This window comes from Varanus komodoensis, unplaced genomic scaffold (genome assembly GCF_004798865.1).
Source record: "Varanus komodoensis strain SLA01 unplaced genomic scaffold, ASM479886v1 scaffold20_3, whole genome shotgun sequence".
Lineage (NCBI taxonomy): Eukaryota > Metazoa > Chordata > Lepidosauria > Squamata > Varanidae > Varanus > Varanus komodoensis.
Genome location: NW_025335588.1, coordinates 378034 through 394472, shown reverse-complemented (window position 1 = coordinate 394472; position 16439 = coordinate 378034). Strand labels below are relative to the sequence as shown.

At 69.8% G+C, this 16439-nt stretch overlaps 1 protein-coding gene across 1 annotated transcript; it reads left to right on the top strand.

Moving 5' to 3' along the window:
- The first annotated feature begins 2650 nt into the window (after window positions 1–2650).
- On the top strand, window positions 2651–11274 carry TRAF4 (TNF receptor associated factor 4). The gene is made up of 7 exons (XM_044430540.1): window positions 2651–2793; window positions 8038–8089; window positions 8693–8797; window positions 8928–9089; window positions 9593–9754; window positions 10146–10301; window positions 10550–11274. Exons 1-7 carry the CDS (start codon window positions 2651–2653, stop codon window positions 11180–11182), a joined length of 1413 nt encoding a protein of 470 aa, XP_044286475.1. The 3' UTR covers window positions 11183–11274.
- Window positions 11275–16439: the final 5165 nt, after the last annotated feature.

Here is a 16439-nt window from a genome sequence, read left to right as displayed (position 1 = left end):
CCCGTCATCCGACGACAAACCATGGATTCCCTTCCTGGGCGGTTCATGGGCAGAGTTAAATCCTAATGCAGGATTCACATGCAACAACAGGCCATGGGCCAAGTGCGACCCACAATGCAACAGTCCGCACTCCACCCGCCCACTCCCTCCGCGCCTGCAGTCACTGGCTTCCTGGGGGGGGCGGGGGGGGTCTTTTGTCAAGCGAATGGGTCTTCGTGGGCCCTTCAGGACCGAGCCACCCCCAAGCCCCTCGCCGTGCTCCTCGTTCCGCTTCTGGGCCTCCTGTGTCCCCACGGCTGCCTTCGCGTCCCCAGAGGCTGCCGAGCTCAGAGGAACCGGATGCCCAGAAGTGGCTTCTCTCTGGTCGCGTCACTGTGGGGGGCGGAAGCCCCTTTTCTCGGGCGGTGGCTCCTTGGAGGGAAAAATGCAGCAGGGCAAAGGGCGTTTCGGGGGGGGGGCCTTCCCACACCTATCCAAAAAAGAACGGCTGCATTCCAGTCCAGCAGGCTCCCCCCGAAGGAGCCCATCCTCATGGCTTCTGGGGGGGCTTTGCATCCAGGGAGCAAACAGGCTGGTCTTCCCCCGCTTCCCATTCAGGGACCCACAGGTGTCTGGCCCGGCCGTGGGGGGCCCCCCGCGAGCCAGTCCCCGGCACAGAAAGGCAGCAGGACCTGGCCCCCCCCGGGGGCGTAAGCGGGCACAGCTGCGGGCCCAGTTTGGCACCTGCGGTTCCCAGTGGCGCTCGGTTTCCTGGCGACGGGGCCAGAAGCCGATGCCACGCAGGCCCGCTGGGATTCGTTTCCCCACAAGCGGCTGCGCGCCTCTAGCCACCTGCCTCACCCCCCCCCCCCCAGCAGCTGGTCTCACTGGCGTGCAGACGGTTCACCTCCAGGTGCAGCGCACGATGCCCGCCTGCGCTCCCCCGAGAAACGGGGGCGAAGGGCCCACGGATGGTCCCGACATGGGCTCTGTGGGAACGGCTGGTTCTCCCCAGCCCGGAGCTCACCCCGGAGAGGTGCGGGGGCAGCGGAGGAGGCCCCCTGCACAAGGCTTCCAAGAGCTGTTTTTGGAAGGCGAGTCATACCGAGACAGGAAGGGGCGACGCGCCGAGCCCGCCGGTTCCCCTGCTGCAGCTTTCCCCAAACCGGCATCCACCAGATGTCTCGGGCCGCAGCTCTCATCGCTGATCAGGTACCGTGGCTGGAAAGTTGGGGGCCGGGGGGGGGGGCGGTCTCTGATTCTCGGACAGGCCGGCCTCGGCCTTGCTTGCTGGCCCAGGGGATGAGGAGGGGCGCGAGGGCGGCAGATATTTAAAGCTTCGCCTCCGCTGCCGAAGCGGATGGGAGCCACCTGTGTTTAGCGGTCACGCAACTGCCAAGCGCCAGAGCTGGGAGAGATGTCGGCTTCCCTGCCCAGTCTGTGGTACCTGGCTGCTGTCCACTGTTGGAAACCGGAGACTGGGTCTTTAAAAAAAGAAGCGTCTGATGAGGCAGGCCGTTCTTATTATGTGGCATTTCACACATGCCGGAAGAACAGGCCAAGAGGCCTTTCGGCTTGGGGCCTTGCCCGGGAATTGTGAGAGCCAGCTGCGATTCCCCGACAACCGGGCTAAAGAGATAGACTGCTCCTGAACATGGAGGCTCCCATCCATGTGATGAATGGCTGCACCGGACAGCCATCTCCTCCTCTTTCAGATTTGTCCGAAGTCTCTGGTTAATTTAAAACAACAAAGAGTTGTTTTTGTTCTCAGAAGACGAACCAGCTCATCCGGTCCGGAGGGCTCGGCAAAGTTTGCCCGGAGCGCTCGGGCTCGTCCGCCGAGTGCCGTGGGGCTAGCTCTCCCGCCACCGACTAGCCGGGCTGCCCTCCCAGAAGTCTCAGCTTGAGACCGGGGGCCCGGCGTGCCACGCGTGACTCCGGCCCCGTCCAGGGCAAACCCAGCCCTGCAGCTCCCCTGCGCCCCGCCTCAGTTTCCCTTGCGCCCACATTTGGCCGCTGTGCGCACTTTTCTCTGCTAGCAATCGCTCCTTCTTTGGCCTGGCGGAGCGGCCCCTGCAGGACCCCCCTCCCCAAAACGGGTGGCCAGGCGTTGCACCAGCCTGGGACGTGCGAAGCCTCGCGTTCAAGACTCCCCCCAGTCGTGAAGCCCAGCAGGAGGCTTAGGGCCAGTCCCTGCTGCAGCCTGGCCTGCACTGCAGGGTTGTTGTGAGGACAACGGGGAACCCCCGCCCCGCCTGCAGCTGCCTTGGCCTCCTGCTAGGAAGGGCACACCGGGCCGGAAGCGAGGAGGAGCAGCAGCCGCAGCAGCAGCAGCAGCAGCAGCGGGCCCCCCGGGGGGCTTTGGGCAGCTCGCGCCCCTCGCCGCGGTCTACCCCGCGGGGTGGTCGTGCGCGGCCCCGGGGGGAGGGGCAGCGGGCGCGCGCGCACTCGGGGAGGCGAGGCAGCCGGGCGCCAGGCCGCTCCCCCCTCGAAACTGCGGGGGGGGCCCCGGGGCGGGCGGGGGGGGGGGGGGGGGGGGGGCGCGCGGGGGCGGGGCGGAGGGCGGGAGGGGGCGGGGCGCGCCGCGGCCTCTCGCCCGCCTCCCCGCCGCTGCCCGAGCCCAGGATCGCGCACGGCCGGCGGGATCGGCGGCGGCGGCGGCGGGCGGGCCATGCCGGGCTTCGCCTGCAAGTTCCTGGAGAAGCCCAAGCGGCGCCTGCTGTGCCCGCTGTGCGCCAAGGCCATGCGCGAGCCCGTGCGCGTCTCCACCTGCGGCCACCGCTTCTGCGACACCTGCCTGCAGGAGTTCCTCAGGTGAGTGCGGCGCGGGCGCCCGGTGCGGCCCCTGCCCGACGCGCGCTTGGAGAGCCGGCGCGCCCTGGGCGCACCGTCGCCGCCGCTCCTTTGTTCCGCGCTTTCTCCGCCCCCGAGCCTCGCTTCGAGCCGGGCTCGGCGCCCCGGCGCTCGCCCGCCCCCTCCCCCGCCCTCCCCCAAGCCGGCGCCCGCGCCGCGCCGTTCCGGGCATGGGCAGAGTGCCGTTGCGGACGCGCTGGCAGGGCCGGTGCGCCCGGCCTGGCCCTCCTGGGCGCGCTGCGCCCGGCCACAGTCTGGCTCCGGCCCGTTCCGTGCTGCGGGGCTACTCGGAGCAACCGCCGGAGCGTCGGCCGGGTCCCACACGGTGGGGAAGTCGCTGGGTGGCCGTTCGCCAGGCGCCGACCTACCTGGCGGGGTGGCGGGGAGCTGAGCTGGCGAGGGGGCCGCGGGTTCCGCCCAGCGTTCCTCCCCGCAGGAAGAAGGGTGGGATCTGGATGGACGATCGAGGGAAGAACGTGCGGGACCCCCGCGGGGCGCGAGCCGAGCGCAGAGAGGGGCAGAGCGCCGCCGCTCAGCCGGGAGGCCGCCCGGAAGCGCCCGAAGCAGCCCCGCTGCCGTTGGCAAGGCCGGCGGGGCCCCCGAGGGACTCGCGGAGCCCGGCCGCCTCCCAGGTGCCCGCAGCCCCGGGAGGAGCGGCGCGTTGTGCCGAGCGCTCGCTCTACGCGGAGCCTCCGTGTTCCGCGGCAGTGTACCCGCCCTGGGGCAGCAAGGAGAGCCTCTCCCGCTGGGCTTTCTGCCGGCCGCCGTTTGCCAACAGGGCGCGGCGCCCGCAGCCCCGGGGCCAGCCTGGCCGTCTCCTGGCGGTGCCAGAGAGCCCCGTGCGAGGTGGCCTTGTGGCCTTCCCCACCAGCCCCTGTGCTCGCCTGTGCGCACAGGGGCTGCTGCTGCCTCCATGAGGGCTGGCAACATGCCTGCGTGGTGGGGGGCACACCTCCCTTTTTGCCTTCCGAAAGAGCGCTTGGTGGACCGGGCGAGGCAGGCGGCCGACCCAGTCCCGGCCTCTCCGGGGCCCGGCCGGGAGGGCCTCTCGCCGCCTGCCAAGCGCCCGGGGCCGCCTGCGTGGCTCGCCTGGGCGGGGAGGCCGGCCGTGGCGGTACCTGCCCCCCCGGGCACCTTGGGGAAGGCTGCCAGCGGGGCAGCAAGGGTGCAGGCAGCGGTGCCTGCACTTCCGCCACGCTCAGAGGCAGGCCCAGGAGCGCCAGGCGCACTGGCTGAGCGGGGCGTGGGGAGGGCTGCCCGCCTCTCTCTGGGACCCACTCCGGGTGGCTGCTGGGGGCCTGGAGCCGAGAGGCCGCAAGTGGGGCGACGGCGAGGGACGTTCGTGGGCGGTGGAGCCCGTGCCTGATTGGCGAGGATCCGGGCAGGGGAGGGGAGGGGAGAGGCACAGCCTGCTGTTAGGGGGTGCTGGGAGTCGTAGTTCAGCCTGGCCGGAAGGCCCCAGCTTGGGAAACGCTCTTCAGGTGCTCAGCAGCCTGGTGAAGTGCAGGTGTGCGATAGCTCTTTCCTAAGGCCGGGATGTAGAGGTAGACTGCTACTGGAGTCGAAGGCTCTGTGCCTGTCCTGGCTCAGAGCAGAAGAGGGGCCTGCTGAGCAAGAGCCCTTCTTCGCCAGAGGCCTGTTGTGTCCGTCGCCTTGCCTCCCCGTGTGCAGTCGAGGCCCCCGCTCCCTTTGGCTTCCCGGGGTGGCCTGCAATGGTCACCCCTGCTGAGTCCAGACACCGTTCTTGGTGGAAACGCGAAGTCGGTTCCCTTTAAGCAGCTGAACTGGGTTCGGCACCGAGCCAGCCTGCGCCAGCCGCCCGAGTGACACAGAGCCATTCGTCAGCCGTGAAGCTGTGGCGTTTCGGGTGTGCAGAAACTGTGGGTGGCTGAGCTGGCACACTTCTCTGGTATCTCAGCCGTGCTGAAAAGGCCCGCAGGGCGGATCGCCACCAGGTGCTGATGACGCACCAGGCTGAGCTCCCTCCTCCGGCTCAGGAGCTCCGTACGTCGGGACGGAGACGGGCAGTTCGCGTGGGACCCCTGAAAGCAGCATCCATGCTGGCCGCGGTGTTGACCCTGCTGTGCCCGGCTTCCAGATGGGCCGCGTCTGTGTCACGAGGGCCTCCCTTGCCGGCTGGGAGATGATGGGAGTTGTGGTCCAGCACACATCCAGACGCTCCCAGGCTCAGGAAGGCTGGAGCAGGGCACCCTGCTAAGGTTTTCTCTTGCACGTTGGTGTATTTTGATTACCGGGGTGACACTCGAATTTCTCTAGGTCTCAAGGCCGTCGTAGCTGCATTTCGGGACAATGCTGGGCACTTAAAGGATGGGGGCCCTGACCCCATCAGATAGACGTCTCTCTAGGCTAGTTCATGCCCCGATGAACATCTGGGAAAAGTTATTAAGCACCGACTTAAATTTTACATTACGAAACCAGCCGGTTAATATCTCCTCCAAAGCCTTGGGAAACCTCTCTGGCTTTGCTCTCCGTATCAAGTCGTTCCAAAAGGAGGGAAAATTTAGCTCGCCATGCTGGGGCTGGGCACAATTTTGGGCAGGGAGGTTGTGGCTACTTGGAGAGGAGAGCTGGCCCTCCCCTCCGCTGCAGAAACGGCCCCTCTCTGCGTGGCAGCGGAAAACTCCCTCGGCCGCAGGCAGGAGACGAGACCGCAGTGGCTTCCCAGGGTCACGCCTGGGCCGCCCCGTGACCAGAAGGCAGCCCTGATGCCCTTCCTCCTGCGGCTTCCTGCCCCTCTGGTGAGCTCCCCCAAGCACAAGCACCCCGCATCTCCGCCTCCGTGTCTGCCGCCTGCCCCCAGACTCCTCTCCACCTCTCCTTGCTTGCGATCTGGATCTGCCCGGTGGTGCCTTTGGGTGAGCAGCCTGGGGGTCGCCGCACCCGAGGGGAGGGACGGGCGGCCAAACATGCCTCCGCTTGCCTGTGCAAAGCGCTCCTTGTTTGTGTTTGCCTGGCAAGAGCGGAGGGGGAGGGGGCAGGGAACATAAAAGGGTTTTGTGCCTGGGAATGCGAGCCAGATCTCGGTGGCTGCTTCCTCCATTCCTCAGCAGCCCCCGCCCCGCCCCGCCCCCCCCGCCCCAGAAGGCCCATCCGGAGGGCGGGCTGGCCGCCCACAGACGGGCCGGCCGGCGTCCTCCCCGAGTGGCCCGGCGTGGCTCGCGGGCCTGGGGGCCCGGACTGGCCCGGGGAGCCTGAGCTCCAACTCGGGGAGTGAGGCGGCTGCTGCGCCCGGGCAGCTCTGGGCAGTGGCAGCAGCACCAGCCACGGGACCCCCGTCCGGACGCTGTCCCCGCACCGGGTCTGCGTTTCGGGCGGGTTTGTTGGGCAGGGTCCCGGCTCGCCCCCGCAAGGACCCCCGTGCAGCTGCAGGGCTGCTGGCTGCACGGTCGGCCCCCAGGGACGCCGCGCGGCAGGCGAGCCTGGATCCGGGACCGGGCGAAGCCGGCCGGGACCGGGACCCGGATCCCCCCGGGCCGGGTCTGGTCCGCCGGCAGCCAGCCGCCACGCTGCCTTCCGCCCTCCTGCACGAGGCCGCACTCAAGCCGCCCGGAATCGCCCCCGGGACGCCCACCGAAAGGGCCCAAAGGGGCAGGTGGGCAGAGGGCTCCGAAAGTCGCACGGCGCATGGTGCACAGACTCCGGCCCTGCCATGGGCCTGAGGGCATCGACAGAGTGCCTGCTGCTGCATGCCGGTCCCGGGAGGGGGGGGGGCTTCCTTCAGAGGGGCGGGGGCTCAGCGCTGGGGGCGCTCGCCCGCCCCTGGGGCAGGGACCGCTGGGCCGCATGCCGCCGGCTGGAGGGGCGCACGGCCTCCTTCGCCTCCCTGGGCTGCTGTGTCAGCAGATTCCCTGCCCAGCCAAGCATGAGCCGGTGGGGATTAATCCGCCGGACCCCCACCCAGGGAATGCGGTGCCCCTCCCGCCGTTAACCCTTGCCTTTCCCCAGGGGCTCCGCAGGGGCTCCTGCCACGTAGGGCGCGGAGGGCCCGGCGGCGGGCGGTGCTGGGAAAGGGCGCTTCCGCGGCCTCGAGCCCAGCCACGTCCACAGAAGAACGCTGCAGCTTCTAGTCCTCATGGACAGAGAGAGCTGCTGCGTTGGACGCAATGTGCTGCAAGCGGCGGTGGGGCTGATGGGGGCCGTCGTCCCTCGTGCTCGGAAGGTGCCTCGTCCCGTCTGATTTAGCAGGGCGGCTCTTCGCTCTCTCGTGCTGCCCTTTCGGTTCTGTGCTTCCCCTTCCTCCCGTGCCCACCCTCGGCGGTGGGCTGAAGACCCCAGGCTGGGACTTGGGGGGCCCCGGCCCCACTGCTGCGGTCTGTCCCGCCTCGGCTGCAGTCCGGGGCCCTCTAGACTCCCTGGTGCGGCCCCAGCAGGGCGGACAGCCGAGCCTCGCCGGACGACCGGGGCAGAGAGTGGCCGGGGGGGGGGGGGGAATGGGGTGGCCTGCCAGGCAGGGGCGGCGTCGGGAGTAGCAGGGCTTGGCGGCCTTCCCAGCTGCGCTGCCACCGGCTGTGCCCGGTGCCCCCCCTTCCCGGCCTCGCGTGTGGCTTGGGCCCTCCACCTCAGCAGGGGGCTGCGAGAGCAGCTGGGCCCCCGCCGTGGAGGGAGCGCATGGACAGATGGAGGGGATTAGAGGCCCCAGGAGCACAGCGGCGCCAGGTGGGTGGGCAGGGCGGCCGGAGGAAAAGCGTTGCCACCTTCTGGGAAGGGTCCCGGCGGGTGGAGCGGCCCCCGGAGCCTCACTGTGGCGTGGGGGGCGGCCTTCTGGTGCTCCGAGGCGGGAGCCCCCCCCCGGCCCCCCGGCGAACCTGCCTGGCCTTGTGGCTGCTGGAAGCGTTTCGGGCGCAAGTCGGAAAATGGCGGAGTGTTGAGTGTGAGCCGAAAAGGGCTGGGCAGCCTCCCCCTGCCATAAATGTATGAAATGTTCTAATAAATAAAATAAATAAATAAATAACAAATCCCAGCAGTGCTCTGGTTCTCATGGTTTGCAGCCTGATGGCCCAGGAGCAACGTCAGGGATACAGGAATGCCCCCCACCCCCTTCTATGGGACGCAGGCTCCTGCTCCTCCTGGCCCAGCAGTGGGAAGGAGACGCGGCTCGGCTCGGGGCAGGCCGTTCCGGGGGCCCTGCCGATCCGGACCCTCCTCCGCCGCCCTTCTCAACCTCTCCCCCTCTTCCCCCTGCAGCGAAGGAGTCTTCAAGTGTCCAGAGGACCAACTCCCCCTCGACTACGCCAAGGTGAGGCCCCGGCCGGCCCCTGGACGCTCTCGGGGCCGAGCTCGGCACGGCGGCATCTTCGCTTCGGCCTGGCCGCTCGCCCGCAGGATGACTGCCCCGGCGGCAGCCCCCTCCAGATTCGGGCGCTTCCGGGCATGTCTCTGTCAGCCTATGCCCGGGGCACGCGGCCTCCCGACTCGGGGCCTGGGGCGCCCGGCGGTCAGAGCGAGGGCAGGGCCGGCTCACGGCGGAGACATCAGCCGCGGCAGCCTCTGGTCAGACTCTGGCCACCCGGGTGAGCCTCGAACGGGTTCTCGGCCTGACGGGCTTTGCCGGACGGGCAGCATCTGTTTCTTGAAAAGAACGCCACTTTCGGAGCCGCGGAAATGGAGCAGGGCTGCCGCGGCTCGCTTGACCCGTGTGCCCCTGCCTCTAGCAGACGTTTGAAAACGCTGCGGCTTGCCCTGTGCTTCCCGACTCCCGGGAGGCTCATGCGGGAGGGGAGCTGAGCAAGGGGGGCCGGGGCTGCGCATGGCGAGGGTTGAATGTGGAAAGCGGGGCAGGTGGGAACGGCTCACCCGAAATCCGGCCGGTCGTGGGCGTCTTCCCTGCCCCCCCTTCCAGATCTATCCGGACCCCGAGCTGGAGGCGCAGGTGCTGAGCCTGACCATCCGGTGCATACACAGCGAGGAGGGCTGCCGCTGGATCGGGACCATCCGGCACCTGCAGGTGAGGAGGGCGGGGAGAGGGGGCGGCCGCCTCCGTGGCCAGCGTGGGGCTGGGGGCCGCCCCCGCAGGGGGGGCAGGGGAGGGGCCGGCCGCCCTCCCCGCGTGGACACCGCTCTCCGCCTCGCCCCAGGCGCACCTGGGCTCCTGCAGCTTCAACGTGGTCTCCTGCCCCAACCGCTGCGGGTCCAAGCTGAGCCGCCGCGACCTGCCGCCCCACCTGCAGCACGACTGCCCCCAGCGCCACCTGAAATGCGAGTTCTGCGGGGCCGACTTCACCGGGGAGGCCTTCGAGGTGAGCGGCCCGGCGGGGCTCCGGGGGGGCACCCCGCGGTCAGGATCAGGCCCGGCGTGCCAGCCTCCTCCAACGTGTGCGCCCGCGGGACTCCGGTGCCAGGCGGCCGCGCCCTGCCGGGCCTTGCGGGGGGGGCAGAGCTGCACCGGCCGCCCGCCGGCCTGTTCGATTTCTGGGCGTGGCTGTCTGGCAGAGAGCCGAGTGCCTCTGGCCACACGCAGAGTGCCACGCCTTGCACGAGTCCAAGAGGGCTGGGTGTTTGGAGGGACGGCGGGGGGGACCGGAGCGGCTGTCCCAGCTCCTCTGCGGGGCCAGGGGCTTTCCGCCAGCTGCCCTGTGGCCCTTCCTGCCACCGGCAGCGCCGAGGCTCAGACCCGGGCCATGCGGGGAATCAGGCGCTCCGCCGATGCCCCGGGTCCCCGGCAGGCGCGACGCGTCGGGGTGCCCCCCCTCGCCCACCCTCCGCCCCGCCAACGCCCCCTGCCTCGCTCGCTCCCCTCCAGACCCACCAGGGCGCCTGCCCCCAGGAGAGCGTCTACTGTGAGAACAAGTGTGGTGCGCGCATGATGCGCCGGCTCCTGCCGCAGCACACGCTGACCGAGTGCCCCAAGCGCACGCAGCCCTGCAGCCACTGCGCCAAGGAGTTCCTCTTCGACACCATCCAGGTGAGCCGCGGGGCCGGGAGCCGCCTGCCGGGGGGGGCTCTGACGTCGGCGGTGGCCGATCCGTTCTGGCGACTCCGCTGTAGCCCTTGCCACGGGCACCCCCTCCGGGCGGCAGCGCACGGGGCCCGCCTGCCCTCGTGCCCACAGTGCGGGTTCCCCATCCTCTCCGTCGCAGGCCAAACCTCGAGGGGGGGAAATGGATAGAAGCCCGGCGTGGCCGAGGGGGAGCGGTGAGGGCCTTTCGGCTTGTCCACCTCGAGGTCGGAGCCCCGTCCACTCGCCGCCCCGCCACCAGGCCCACCCTGCCCGGCCAGACGGGCCGCTTGCCCCCCCGAGCGGCTTGCCAAGCTGGGCTGGCCGTGGCACCGTGCCCCCTCGGTCTCCTCCGCAGAGCCACGAGCTCCAGTGCCCCCGCTACCCCGTGCCTTGCCCGAACCAGTGCGGGGTGCCCAGCGTCGCCCGGGAGGACCTCGGCGGGCACCTCAAGGAGAACTGCACCACGGCCCTGGCGCTCTGCCCCTTCAAGGAGGCCGGCTGCAAGCACCGGGTAAGCGGGCGGCCCGGCCCGGGGTTCGGGGAGGCCCTGCACAGGCCACGGGGCGAGTGGGAAGAGCCGGTCGGGGTTGTGGCTTGGCCGTTGGCATCGCTGGTGGGACGAGGGGGAAGGGACGGGGCGACAGGGGAAGCCCCTTGCTCGGGGCCCTGGGAGTGGAGCCAGCCGGGGGCCGGCCTTCCCCTGCTGGGCCCCCGCCCCGCCGGGGCCCCGCTCAGCCGCCCTCTGCTCCCTGCCCGCAGTGCCCGAAGCTCTCCATGGGCCGGCACCTGGACGAGAGCACCAAGCTGCACCTGGGCCTGGTCTGCGGGCTGGTCTCCCGGCAGCGGCAGGAGCTGGCCGAGCTGCGCCGCGAGGTGGAGGAGCTGGCGGTGGGCAGCCAGGGCGTGCTGATCTGGAAGATCTCCGACTACGCCCGCAAGCTGCAGGAGGCCAAGGCCCGGGGCAACTACGAGTCCTTCAGCCCGCCCTTCTACACCCACCGCTACGGCTACAAGCTGCAGGCCTCCGCCTTCCTGAACGGCAACGGCAGCGGCGAGGGCACCCACCTCTCGCTCTACATCCGCGTGCTGCCGGGCCAGTACGACAACCTGCTGGAGTGGCCCTTCGCCCACCGCGTCACCTTCTCGCTGCTGGACCAGAGCGACCCCTCGCTGTCCAAGCCCCAGCACATCACGGAGACCTTCCTGCCCGACCCCAACTGGAAGAACTTCCAGAAGCCCGGTTCGGGCCACACGTCCCTGGACGAGAGCCTGCTGGGCTTCGGGTACCCCAAGTTCATCTCGCACGAGGACATCCGGAAGCGCAACTACGTGCGGGACAACGCGGTCTTCATCAAGGCGTCCGTGGAGATCCCGCAGAAGATCCTGGCCTGAGCCGCCGGCGACGCGCCTCCCGGCCCCGGGACGCGTGCCGGGCCCCGCTCGCAGACCCCCGCCTCCCGTCATGCCGGCCGGCCTCGCGTCTGTCGCCTTCTGCGGAGGAGCTGGGCTGGCTGCCCTCGTGGGAACCGGCCCCCCGTCACGCTTCCTCGCCCCGGCCGGTGGGTGCACAGGAGGGCGGCGGGGGGCCCTGGGCAGGGCCTCTGCTCCCAGGACGTCCCCGTGGTCCCCGGGACACACCAGCACCCGGCGAGGGGCGGCCTCTGTCGCTCTCGCAGCCCCCGGGCCCGCAGTTGGGAGCCGCTCCAAAGTCTTTCTTCCGGTGCCTATGGACTGTGAACCCCCCTCGCAGCCCTGCCGGCCCCCCCTCGACGGAGGCCCCCTCTCCTGTGCCCTGAAAGCCATATTTTGTACGGTGAGCCCTGAATGTGGGAGCGGGGCTGGAACTCCCTTGCCCTGTGCCGGAGTAGTTTCCCAATACTCTGTCTTTGTCTGCCTTTTGCCGGGAGCAGCTGCCGGCGGCTCCAACCTTGTGCTCTCTCCCTCTCATTCTCTCTCTCTCCCCCTCCCCCCCTCTGTTTTTTAAAATAAATGACCTCTTGTATTTATTAACTAGGCTTGCTTCCTGGAGCGTGTTCTGGGCACCACCTGTGCGGACATGCTGAGTCCGGAGGATCTCCTTGCGAGGGTCTGGTCTGGGGGCCGTGCCATGGCGGCAGCAGAAGCAGCGGTGCCGTGGGTGTGCCCCACTTCTGGCACGAAGGGCCCCCTCCCTCAGCCGAGGCGACAGAGCCCCCTCCGCCCCGGGCCGCCTTCCAGGGGCAGGTGGGACGGGAGGCGAGGGGGGCCAGGCCGGCTGCCAGCGCCGTGTGGCTTGGAGCGCTCGCTTCCGGCAGCGGAGCCGTGGGGGGACACCCAGCATCCGCCATGGGGGCAGCCAGGTCTGCCAGGCACACGGGTCGAGAGCAGCGACGGCAAAACTTGCAGGGGCCGCGTGCCCACACTGCAACCCAAAAGCATCGCAAGGGGCCCACACTGCCGTGAAACCTGAAAACTGAGGTTTTACTTTAGAAAAAACACCTCCCAGCCAGTGCAGGAAAATGTATCTCCTTGGCAGCGCACTGACCGGCCATGCGAAAGCTCGGACGAGTCGCGGCTAATGAGTGGCGGCTCGTGGCGTCATCGCCTGGCACCGCCACTCCTTTCTGAGCGTGCGCATGGCCCCTGTGTGCGCTGCTCTCCGATGCTCGGCTGCTGGGAGAGGCTGGGCAACTTGGCTCCCGCTCGCCACCACTGGTCTAGAGTATCTCTGAGCATATGAAGTGTTCCTCTTTCCAGCGGTCTGCCCATGTGAAAATAACAAAAAGGCAAAGGGGCACGATCCAGCCTCGCCCTCTCGCGCCGGTGCCTCTCGGAGCGCTTCCGGGGGGCCGCTGGCCTTGTCCCCTTTTTCGTTCTCCGCCAGGGAACGGTGGCGTGTCCCCGCAAGAGCCTCCCGAGTGCGCTCAGGGCAGGCAAAGCTGCTTGCAGGGTTTTGTCTGGGGCTGGAGGAGCAAGCTCGACGGGGAGACGGCGGAAAGGAGAACGGCTCTCCGTCGCTGTTTAATCCTGCTTTGCTAAAAATATTTGCCCTGCACAGGGCAGAGTCCCCAGGCACACGGGTCACCGACCTGCTGCTCCGGCCTGCCTGCCTGCCTCCCCTCGGAGCCTCTCCTTGCAGCAGAGACGTCTGCCCCGAGGCGGCCAGCGCCCTCTGCTCCCCCTCGTGCGGGGCCGTCGCCACCTGGGCGGCCCGCGGGCCCGCGGCTCTTCCTCACGCAGCCCGTTCCCGCAGCTGGTCCGGCCGCCTCCTTGCGCTCTTGACGGGGACGGGAGGCGGCAGTGACGGCCAGACACCCGTGCCGATGCAGAGATGCTCGTTTTGTTCCAAAAATATCCTTTTGAGGTGGCTGCATGGCGTGTGGTTTTGGCTGCGCCTCAGAGCTGTGGGCACGGATTCCTCTGCCCTGGTCACTTGTGGGGGCGGTTCTGGCTCTGGGCTGCTTTTTGGAAAAAGGCAATTCGCCAGTCCCCGTCTGCTTGCCCTGGGCCTCCAGCCGCAGAGAAGGCGCGCCGGGGGGCAGAGAGACGAGGAGCCCGAACTCCCGTTCAGCTTTGTCGTGAGAGGCGGGATGCTTTTGGGCCATCCGGAAGCCGTTACCGGCCTGCTGGATGTGACACACAGCTTTGCCCGAGGACCACGGAGGGCCCCACGCCCCCCCCCCAGGAGCTCTGGCAGGCAGCCCGCCAGCGCAGCCCTTCGGCCTTTGCCCTGGGCAGCCGCCCCGTGCTGAGCTCTCCCGGACTCGGAGCCGGCTGCCGGGATGAGCGGCCACGAACGTTTCGGGGGACTGGGGTGGGGCACTTTGGGGGCAGCCCGAGCCCGAGCCCTCTCGGCCCCACACCCCGGACTCCAGCACAGGGCGGCCGTTCACGGGGCTGGCCGAGCCCGCCCTATCTTTGACCTCCGGACTCGCCTCGCCCATGGGGCTCGCCCGCCTCCCGGCACTGCCCGGGTGTTGTCTGGGGTTGCCAAGGGCTCCCGGCACCCCGCCCCACAGAGGCACCTATCCAGACCGGTCCCTTGCGCAAGCCGAGTGCTTCGCCCGTGAGTCACAGGGCCGGGGCCTCTTCTGCCAGGCACGGGCGCCACACCACGCACGTGCGGAGAGGAGAGGAGAGGAGAGGCCGGGCCGTGGTGAAGGGGCAGCGCCGCCTCCGCCGTCCTCCCTGGTCCCAGGTTGCAGCTGCGCTTGTGGCTCCTGGAAAGCGCGCTCGCCACAGCGGAGCGGAGGGGCTGGGACCCGCGAGTGCCCGGCCTCCGTGTGCGGTTCTGATCCGGGCTGGGGCAGCAGAGCGGCCAAGACCGGCGGGGCCTCCTCTGGGTCGGCCCCCGGCAGAGGCAGGCTGCGCAGGCCAGCCTCTCGCGCCAAGTCCTGAAACCCTGTGGCGTGACCCACAGGCCGGGGCCGAGTGCCATTCCCACACGGGAAGGGCCTCACCCCCGCTGGGAAGAAGGGGCCGCCATGGGGGCCCCTGGACTGGGCAGAGTGGCCGGCTTTGGGGTCGGCGTGAGTTGGCATGCGTCTTCCTCGCACGGGGAGCAGCGCATGCCTGCGCGCAGCTGGAGTCGCGGGTGGGGGCTCCTCCGAGGAACCGCCACCTCTTCAGGCCCGGCATCCATCTTCATCCAGGCGTGCGCTCGCCTCTTTTAATGCCGGGTGTGCCACTGGCCGGCGGCCTCGGGCGTCTCCGAGACTGTCAGGGTGTCCCAGGCGCAGTCCTCGAAGGGGGCCCCGTCGTGGGACCAGGCTGTCGCTGGGGTGGGCGAAGGGCCCAGTGCCACCTGGCGATGCTTTCCGAGCCGCTTTTGGTGCGGGGACCAAACTCGTCTGCAGCTTTGCGCTCATCCAGGGAGCATCGCAACCTTCTAGATTGGGGGGGGGAGACCCCCCCAAGGCTCGGCTGCATCAAGCCCTGCTCGGCGGGGGGAGGGGGCCTCCTGCATTCTGCGCCTCCGGCCCCCTGGGGAAGCGCTGACAGGAGCGCAGGCCGTGGGGGCGACCGCCTTCCTCCGCCCTGAGCAAACAGCCAGGCGCCGGCGTGGCGCTGGTGGGGGGGCCGGAAGGGCTTGCGGCAAGTGCGGCTCCCCCCGCCGGGCGTCCCAGGCCCAGATCTGGGGCAGCGGCTTTGATGAGTGACCCACATATAGGCTCAGAGGCGAGCTCAGGGACGAGGTCGTCACGGATTCAATGGCTGCCAGGGGCTCAGCCCCCTGCCCCCCCCGGCCCCCAGCCTGGGGAAGCCGCGTTTGGGAGCAGGAAGGCAATTCTTGTGGGGGGAGGCAGAAGGGGGCAGCACCCGAGGGCCTGTTTTGCCCCCCCCCGCAGACACCAGTGTGCTCCGGGGGGGCAGAGGGCGACCGTCTTGGCCAGCTGCCCAGGAATTGCCTGGGGCTTAGCAGAGGGGCCCCCTCCCCAAAACCTGTCTGAGCACCTCAGCTTTGCGGCCAGCTAATCACATTAGGGGCCATCCCGGCTCAGACGGATTTCGCCCTGGGCGGGGGGCCCCCCTTCCGAGACGCTTCCTGCACCTTGAGCGCTTCTGGGGATGCACGTGGCCCCAAGGGCTGGTCCCGGGAACTGGAGAGCCATCTGGTGTGGCTGCTGGGGCGCGTCTTGGGAATCCCGGGGGGCTGGGGGGCTCCGGGCCAAGCTCCCTGCCCCCTTCCTCGAGCTCTCGTGGTCTGGTGGCGGCTTATCCCGTCGTACAGAGGAGGGGCTGGTGGTGGAGCCGCTCTCCCCTGGCACTGCCGGGTCTCGCCCACCCCCCAGCCCACCACCCCCAGGCACGGCTCCGTCACGAGGGCCTAGCACACCGTGCCCCTCCAGGCGGCACCCCACGACATGGCTGCACCCTGGTTGAAAGACCGCCGGGGCCCGTGGCTGCGGGGGTCCGAACCCGGCCCGCGTGGAGGCCCCCGAGCACCTGCCGCCGTGAGCAGGGAAGCGGCCGGCCAGGAGCTGCCTGGCCCGGGACAGAAATCCAGGTGAAGCAGAGGCTGGTCGGGCTGCGGGGGGGGGGGGGGAGCACGGCTTCTTCGCACCCCCGGACCGCCAATCAGCCTCCTCCAACCACCAGCCTATTTTGGGGTGGCTCATGCGGGGCGGCCACCGATCGGCACAGCGGCAGGAGCTGGCACCCCCGGGGACCGCCGGCTGGCCGGGCTCTGCAGCCGGGGGCCACTCGCCCACCTCCGGGCCAGGGATCCGGCCTCACTGCGGGCGGGCGGGCGGGCGGGCGGGCATCGCCCCCAGGAAAGCGGCCACGCTCACCAAGGGCCCCCCGCCTCTCTGGCTGGCCTTGCACCCGCCTGGGCCGTGGCCTGGCGAGATCCCCACACGGAGTGGCTGCCCCAGAAGCGGGCTGCGCCCCCACCTTGCCTGCCCCGAAGCGCCGTCCCTGCCAGGGCGCCCGGCCTTCAGGCCTCCTCGGGGGCCGTCCCTCCCGCAGCCCCCAGGCTCAGGCGCGCCAAAGCGCTGGCTGCCGGCACACCTTCAGGGGGGGCGGTGGGGTAGGAATGTTGGCACAGCTGGGGGCCGCGACCACTTGCAAGCCCCGCATGGGGGGTGCGGAGGCTGGGCTTGTGCTGCATCCCCGGCCAGGCCCGGACTCAGGGGCCAAGACGCCTGCAGCGCCCCCCCCCCCCCGC